This window comes from Sinocyclocheilus anshuiensis, unplaced genomic scaffold (assembly GCF_001515605.1).
Source record: "Sinocyclocheilus anshuiensis isolate Anshui unplaced genomic scaffold, SAMN03320099.WGS_v1.1 scaffold219, whole genome shotgun sequence".
NCBI lineage: Eukaryota > Metazoa > Chordata > Actinopteri > Cypriniformes > Cyprinidae > Sinocyclocheilus > Sinocyclocheilus anshuiensis.
In genome coordinates, this window is record NW_015548200.1 from 236,133 (window position 1) to 245,189 (window position 9,057).

The window sequence follows — 9,057 nt, forward strand, 5'->3', positions numbered from 1 at the left end:
AAGGTCTGTCTCCAGAATCACACCAAGATTCCTGACTTGATTTTTAGTTGTTTGACCCCTAGAGTCAAGGTATGCATTTATGTTAAATAAATATGTCAGTCTTTATTTTTCTTCTTTTTAGGGCAGCAGTAGCTCTAGTAGCAAATCAATCATCCACATCAAAAGCTGCAGGACAGCCCACAATTCAGGAAACATTTGAGAAACAAATCAAAGAAAAAAGAAACAAATACTACTGTTCTGTATGTTGCTTAAAAATAAAGCATAGGGCTGGGCAATATAGCTAAAAAAATTATCAACGATATAATGTTTCATATCGTTCAGTATCGATAATTATTGACATTTTTTATAACCACCTAATCAAGATCTTCTACGCATTGAGCTACTATATTTCTCTTAATATTTTGAATGAATAACGCAGCAACTGCGCGTCTCGTGGACTAGACTAACAAAACATTCAACTACAACATCACTTACATCATCACCGCATCTCGTGCTCCACTGATGACGCTCCCTGACGCACAGCTAACATTCATTGTACTATTTTTGCATTCAAATTAAAATTTTTATTTTACATTCGACTAATATTCATTTTTTTATTCACAATCTCCTCATCACAGGCAGGCACAGCACTCATGTTTGTGTGTGCTGTCTGCGTCACTCATAGCACGTTCCTATATCGTGCACTGTCTAACATTTTTTTACATTGTTATCGAAGAAGGTGTACCGTCGATAAATATCGATACCGTTTTATCGTCCAGGCCTAATAAAGCATATTGTTTTTTTTTTTTTTTGTTTTTTACCCAGACATTTACAAATAACACATTTTAGAGCTGTAACCACAATACAGTGATGCTGTGAAACCGTGATTTTTGCTTAAGGTTATCATACCGTGAAAATCTCATACTGGCCCATGCCTAGTTTGAACTCTCATTCTGATGGTGCCCATTCACTGCTCCATTGGTGAGCAAGTGATGTAATGATACATTTCTCCAAATCTGTAATAAACAAACTCATCTACATTTGGACCGCATGAGAGTAAATGTTTTCAGGAAATTTTTATTTTTGGGTGAACTATTGATCTATTGGGTGAACTAAATGTATTGATTTTAAGTTGTATAGTTTATTACAGCTATTACATGGACAATGCAGAGGAAAGCCAGTGCTGTGCTATGATCACCTCTGGGCCTGTCCTGAAGGACACTGCAGATATAAATAACACCAATGAGATCCAGCTGGAAAGCTACTGGAATTGGCCATTTGGTCCCTGATTGTTTGGAAGCAGTTGACATTTTGTTCTTCATGATAAGATGTTTTTCGAGTTGACCGGTTTTAATTATGCTTGTAGGTGTTAGGTGTAATAAATGGGTTATATACAGTAAATGTGAGAACATCTGTAAACTGCTTTGATAATATTTTATTTATTTACTGTATTTGTCATGTTTGTATTTTATTGAGCTTGAGCCAGAAAAGGCTAGAGTATGTCAATAAGAAGATATTCAGTATACAGTACAATACAGTATAGGAAACTGAAACGTTATATGGATAAATACAATCATGAATCTGATAAATGCTTTTATGGATGAAAAGTTAAGTAGAACCATGCTTTCACACGACGAGTCAGTGTTTCGAGGTTGTCCGTCACAGTAGCCACCCACCCACATAGCTACCAAAACACACCCTCTGTTTGTTGTCCCCTCTTTTATGTCGTCTTCAACTAGATTTCTCACTCTCTTTTTCTTTCCAGGGCCACTGCTGAAAATTTATCCTCATCCAGAGGAGTGGAAACCCAAAACTTGAGCCATGGGGGATTATTACGAGATCCTGGGTGTGACGAAAAATGCATCCCATGACGATATAAAGAAAGCGTAAGTACTCCGTGTCCTGTCATGGGCATCTATTTTTACACAAGGGACATAGTAGAGCAGTAATGATAACAGTGACTGTGCAGCACAGGGGTTAGTTGATACTGTCCATGTGAGAACTATTAATGTGTGTTTGTCTCAATTCCTCGCTTCTGATGTTCTCTATTTAAAAAAACAAAACAAAAACAACATCAGCCCTCTATATTAATAACAAGGAATAAAGGGAATAGAGTGTGTGGATAGATGGGGAGCATACAGCTTTTAGTGGTGTTTAGACGCATTGTGCCCCATGCCTTATCCATGCCTTATTCATCTACTACCTCCCTGGAAAGGGTGTTTTGTCCTTTGTTTGTCAGGTAAGTAAACACCCATTGAATCCTGATTCTGTAGGTCACTGAATTTGCTGATGGTAAAGGGGGGAATTTCTAAAGCACAGAGCTATGGAGGGCAAACACTATTAAAAGATGTGCAAAGGACAAATCCCCTAGTGTATGGAGTGTTTGGTTTAGGCCATTGACCCTGCTGTGTTCTGCTGGCTGGCTGTGTATCGCTGACTCGGGCCTAGTGTGTAGAGATGCTGACCTGTTGTCACACCTACTGAAGTCGTATTGTGCAGCATGACCTGCATTGAAAGTAGTTGTTAAGAGGTGCATGACTTTGTAATGCAGTGATGTGTAAGCATCATAAATAAGGACCCTGGAGTACTTTACAATGAAAAATTAGTTTTTTTTAACTCTTATGTATTGATTTACATACGTCTTAAAACTGTTATGTTTAACCCGTAACAAAATCAATTTAAGTCCATACTATATGCGTGTAAAGTTGTTATTTTTACACTAAATAGCACTCTTGAGAATTACAGAATGCCAAATTCCTTCATCAGATGTCAAACCTGTACTAAACTTGTGTATATATACCAAAACTGGCAAATGGAATGGGACAACTGTGTTAATAAGAAGTTAAATGAAGTCAACCCAATCCTGAATGAAAAGTTTTTGCAAATTTTCTTTTTGAGTGTAGACATGACCAGGCTGTTTACTAGGGCTGGGTATTGACACAAATTTCACGATTCAATTCGATTTCAATTAACAAGCTTGATTCGATTAAATTCTGATTCAATATAGATTATTTTGTATATATATCAGGTACAGTACATGGCAAATTTTCTCAAGGAAAAAAATCTCTCAACTATAAAATATACATGATAGTCAGTTGGTACTACATTACTATAATACTGAAGATTAAAATGAACTGATTTGTATACAAACGCTTAAATTACACTCAAGGTTTTTATAATAATAATAATTATAATACTAACTTTACATTTACATAATTATATTTCTACTCCAATTCGTTTTTTGAAATATAAACATTTAATATTTAATTAAAACTTAACGGATTTATTAAAGATAAATTAAATATTGAAGAACAGTAAAAATTATAATGAATGTTATATGGTACATATATTTAGCGAAATGCTCCTCTAGAGTTCGTTTTTCTAGCTGAGTTTATGGTCACCGAATAGATTTATTTCTGAGGTAAATGTGCCGTTACGTGACATATGTTTACAAGCTGTTATATTGACATTGAAACACTGATTGAATGATAACATGAGACGGGATATGGATTTCGGTAAGTTGTACTCTTTCTTTTAACACCTTCGGATGTTCATTCATGTTTATTTCATGGTGTAACTGCTATTAAAGCAGAGGAGACGATCAGCCGCAGCCACTTCTCTGGAACTGAGACGCTGTAGCAATCTGTCACCACATTAAACAGCGCCAAAACTGCATTTACTGTTTGAATATTGTAATAAAATGTACAGAATTTTAAACGAGACTTTATTTAATATCAGTAGTAACAAAGCACAAAGCTTATTGCGATTTATATGTCTGCACATTTATGGTCAAAGCATATACCTTGGGTCTTGTGACTGGTCACTATTTCATAAAAGAAATTAAATCTCATCCCAAAAATATTTAATGGTTTTAATATTTAACTGCATTTCTATCTGTCTGTCTATCTGTCTGTCTATCTATCTGTCTGTCTGTCTGTCTGTCTGCAGATTTTAGTTGAAAGTGTATCTTATATAAACTGGATTTTATTTAATGAACCTCTTTTGTGTTGTCCTTTCACCCTTAAGTAGTCTTGTTTTAAGGGTTTGTGTGTTTTACAGGTACAGAAAAAAAGCACTAAAGTGGCATCCAGATAAAAACCCAAACAACAAAGAACAAGCTGAAAAAATGTTCAAAGAGATCTCTGAGGCATATGAAGTCCTGTCAGATGGTATATTATATTTTATATTATTTATTTTCTTAAATATGATTCCATGTAATTTTTGAGAATTAATATATTTTAAAATACAACACTAACTTATTATATTAAAGAATTGTTATGGAATGAATGGCCCACGAGATATTCACTTTATACTGGTAAAAACAGCATAAAGCATAAATAACTGTACCCAGAATGAGCTGTGATAGTCTTATAAGGCTGTCAGTAATTGAAATGTTTGATTCATGAATGTTTTAAACTTGTTGAGGCATGGCGCCTGTCCTCAGAATAGGATGGCATTTGGCACAAATATCAGTCACACTGTGGATTTACAAGGCAAAATTTCTGTTCAAAAATGGCCAGTTACATTTGTCCCTCCTAGAGTGGTTTTAGTAGTAACGATCAACTTAACATGTTATATAAACTATAGTTTTGGCACAGAACAGCACCCTTTACTGGCTCAGATGTTGTCCTCTCAGTATGAGGTTGTCTTTTTTTTTTTTTTTTTTTTTTTTTTTTAAAAAAAAAAAAACAAATATTAGGTGAAGGTGTGGTGGGAGGAGTGTGTAATTAATATAAAACATTATTCTGTGTCTGATTTGAGTGAAACTAAAAGCAGCATTCTTTCATACAGAAAACAAACGGAGACCGTATGATAGATATGGTAAAGAAGGCCCATCTCGTAGAGGTAAGTAAAGTTATTCCTGATTCGTTATATTTTGACATTTACCTGTTTTTGAAAATGTGGTTTTCCTCTAATTATTACTTGTTGGAAAAGGAGGCCATTATGACGAGGATTTCATGGGCGGATTCACATTCCGAAATCCAGACGATGTCTTCAGGGAATTCTTTGGAGGCCGAGATCCTTTTGCAGATTTCTTTGGTAGGTGCATGTGTAATTTATATTGAATAAATAACAACAATACACATGGAATAGAAAAAGAGGACGTGTAGAATTTTTAATAGCAAAACCACGTTTAACCTGCATCATTTCAGAATAAAGTGGTTCTTGTCAGTGAAAACAGCAGTATTAAAAATTAGAACAAAATTCCCAAAGAGAGGAAATGAAGGTCATTTAATCTCTCACAGTGTCCCTGTGACAGTAATGATGTGGTTTGAGTTATAATTAGGTAATTAGGTTTTGCATGAAATTATTGGAGCTTGGGTTCATTTGATGATTAGCTTTCTGTTAATCTACCATAACTATATTGTTCACTAAAAATACGCTCTAAAAATGTGCTCTTAACTTGGGTGTGTATTATGGGAAAATTTTTCTCACATTACTGAAAGGGCTGTTTTATCTTTTATATGTCTGTACACATAAATACAATAATTTCACACCTGAGCGTGAAGCCCATTTTGGAAAGGAGGTTTAGTGGAAACTGAATATGTTAACTCTGAAATGAGGGAAGCTCTGGGTTTTCTGTTTCACAACGGGTGTTGTCTCAAACCCGAGAAAGCGGGGTAAGTCAAGCCCGTTTCTGAAAGAGAGGTAACTTATACCATGGTAACTTACTCTGTGAACTTAACCTGGTCGGGAGCAGGTTTTCTTCAGTAATCCCAGAGTTACTTTCAGTCTCCTCCCCCTTTTTAAAGCAGAAGCAGTGTTACAATACCTCATTCATTCAGTACATTCATTCATTGCACACATTTTACGAATAATTTATTTATTGTTTTTTTTTCTAAGATGAATATGTAAGATGATGTATAACTCCTTAACCGGTAACTGAAAATACACAAGAATGAGGTTAAATCATGTAGTTCTACATGAATTCTACAGAATCAAACCCTGGCATTTACTGAACATCACTGAACTTCCTCTTGGAATTCCCCACTGGCCTTCCAGTGTTCATGCTCAGGGCCATCTCCTCTGCATCTGTCAGAGGTGGTGCAGGTCCTCCCCTTTTGTGAGCCTTTGCCTTCTTTTTGTTGGCTGAGTAGATATCAAATGGTAATTTCATTATTGTGTGAAAAGAGCATTAGATCTATGTGGAAAAAGCTGCTGCTCATTAAATAGACACTGAATGATATTTAGTTATTTAAAGGGGTCATTTAATGCGATTTCAAGTTTTCCTTTCTCTTTGGAGTGTTACAAGCTGTTCGTGCACAGATAAGATCCCAAAAGTTGCAAAGACTAAAGTCTCAAACCAAAAGAGATATTCTTTATAAAAGTTAAGACTCGTCCACTCCCACCTAAAACGCCTCATTTAAAAACACCCCCACATGTCTACGCCACTGTTTGGAAGATTTGCATAGCGCCGCCCAAATGTTCATGCAAAGAAAGAAGGCGTAACTTTGATTCTCGCTGTAGTATTGTTGTTGCCGCCGCCGCCATGTCGTGGAGACGCTGTGTGTTTCGTTGTGAAAACGAAAATACTTTGTTTGGTCTTCCAAAAGAGGACACAACTAGAAATCAGTGGTTAAGTTGTATTTACAACACTGTTCCAGAACAGTTCAACCCAAATATTCAGATTTGTGCAGCGCATTTTATCGACGCGTTTCAGAAAGGTGGGGCATAGAAGAGAAACAATAATGTACAGTATGTGGAAAATAATGTTTTTTGAACATTAAACTGCATAAACACATTTCATTACACCAAATAATGTTCTTTTTTAGCAACATCATATGAACCCTTTAATATGTCAAATGAACATTAGGTTCAGTAACTTGCCCTTCTGCCAGTTTTCTCCTCTGATATTGTAACAGTGATTAAAAATTAAACTTACGCATTGATTTAAGCAGCAATTTTCATGCCAACTCTCTCACCACTGCAGACGTATTGTTTAAATTTTATTTTTATTTTTTTCAAAAATATATGCTCAGTCTCTGTTTGCTTGCAGTAGCACTTCCAGTTTTACTGGGGAAAAGTATGTGGATCTCTTTTTTTTTTTTTTTTCAGGTGCCGTTGCAGATTCATAATATCAGAGCACCATTGCTCATGGCTTTTTATAGTCATGGTGCATGTGCTTAACTCGGAGTTGGATGAACAAACTCAAATCAGCTGTTCTTAAACCGAAAACTCAGTGTTGTTGAAATGATCATAGATAAGACATATTAGACATCTGTTAAACACTAAAGTGCTACCCCATGCCCACTGACTCTTGCTGGGAGCAAATGGCTGGGCGGCATGTGTGTAAAATATACAGGCACTCTAAATATGGCGAGGGCGCTCAGACCAGCAAGTGGGACGAGAAGAGACCATGCATCATCCACTAGGAATGTTCTCAGAAATAGCTTCCGAATAAAAGAGCAGCAAGAGAAAGGGAATGGCTAATAGCTCTAGGCCGCTATGAGAGAGAAAATGAGTGTATGTGTTCAACGTGTATGTGTGCATATATATGTTTATCTGTGAGAAATATGTCAATGTATTGAGAATTGTTTCAAATTGGAATGTTTCAGGAGGTCCATCCTTGATGATAGAAGATCATTGGTGTTTATGTAGCCATGACTACATAAGGTTGGGGGTGGGTTAGAATAACTGTTTGTGTGCGTGCATATGAAGATATCAGGCGTGGTTCTGTTTGCCAAATCAAACTGCTTAAAGGAGATGGGGAAAAGTTCATATGAAGGTGCTGAGTGCCTGAAAATGGAGAAGCATTGATCTAGACTTGTTTCAGCAGCCATAAATTGCAACACTGCTCCCAAAATTATGAGGATGAATAAAAATAGACCTTTGCAGCCCCCATCAACCAGTATTTCCATGAACGGAGAAGAAAAAAATAAAAAATGGAAATTTAATAAAAGCTCGAAACCGAATACTTGTGGGTTTGATCTCTGCATGAAAGGACCAGTGAGACATGAGCAATGCATGTAGCTCCAGGGAGATTCTTCCCCTTATAACACCTGTATTGTAAGTCACTTCGGATAGAAGCATTTACTCTAAGACTTAATAATTGTTTGACAGCCACCGTATATTCACAACTTTCTTTAGACAAATTAACAAATTGTCACAATGCATCATACATTTATCAGCTCTCAGGTGTGTTTCAGCTTAGTTGTATTACATGGTATAGTAATTAATTACCTTTATTTAAAAGGGCATAGGCAATCTGGTTTTTCATGAGATGGTAATCTAGCTCTCTTGAAACACAGTTTCCTTACTCTGAGTGGCAGAAGGCCAGAGTTGGTCAATAGATGGTATTTTGTGTCTAAAACAAGCAGATAGATCAAATTGGTGACCTTTTTTAGCCAAGCCAGTGGTTTTCAACCTTTTTGACTCAAAAAGCCCCTTATTGTCCAACACAACATTCAAAGGCCTCCCATATTAGCTATGATGTTTCCTATGGTATTTCTGCTGTAATTATGACATCATCACAGGTAGTGCTCGTAATACAAAGTTTCAGACATTGTTCAGATTAGTACAAGTACTAGACCGGGGGGATTAAGGAAAGAGAAAGCGAAAGTATTTTTTTTTCTAGGATGTAGTCAAATGCTAACAACAAAAGAGATTTTTCAGCTGTTGGTTGAACATTTTCAGGGATTCAGCATTCCGGATGGGGGTGGGAAGATCATTACACCAGCCTGGAATGGTGAATGAAAGGCGTCGCTCATTTGTAGATCTCCGGCTTCTGGAGGGGATGTAGATACTGTAAGGGAAACAGGTCAATTTAGCTCAAAGGGAATCATTTAAGATTTTAAAGGGAATTTGGACAGAATCACTGTTTTACGGCTGATCACTGAGATGGCCAGCGATTCATTGAACTAGCCGTATAACATCAACTCTGCAATGGATATTAATATCCAAAGTATAGTGAAAACACTATTTATTAGCACAGTAACAAGATCGGCAGTTTAAGACATTAACTTGTAAGCACAAAACACAAGATACTTCTCTTTTCAATATGAATAAGACTTTATTGGATAAATCTAAGACATATAAACTAATCTAACACATAAACACACGCATTCACACAAGTTGCAG

The 9,057-nt window shown here is 36.2% G+C and overlaps 1 protein-coding gene across 2 annotated transcripts in view; it reads left to right on the plus strand.

Annotated features, from left to right (window-relative positions):
• Positions 1 to 9,057, plus strand: part of LOC107653290 (dnaJ homolog subfamily B member 6-like) — a 28,857-nt gene that overhangs the window by 4,351 nt on the left and 15,449 nt on the right. For both annotated transcript variants that reach the window (XM_016439961.1, XM_016439960.1), the window contains exons 2-5: positions 1,745 to 1,865; positions 4,039 to 4,148; positions 4,771 to 4,824; positions 4,915 to 5,019. In XM_016439961.1, the coding sequence (XP_016295447.1) occupies positions 1,801 to 1,865; positions 4,039 to 4,148; positions 4,771 to 4,824; positions 4,915 to 5,019 (334 nt within the window). In that variant the 5' untranslated portion in view covers positions 1,745 to 1,800. The remainder of the gene's footprint in view (positions 1 to 1,744; positions 1,866 to 4,038; positions 4,149 to 4,770; positions 4,825 to 4,914; positions 5,020 to 9,057) is intronic.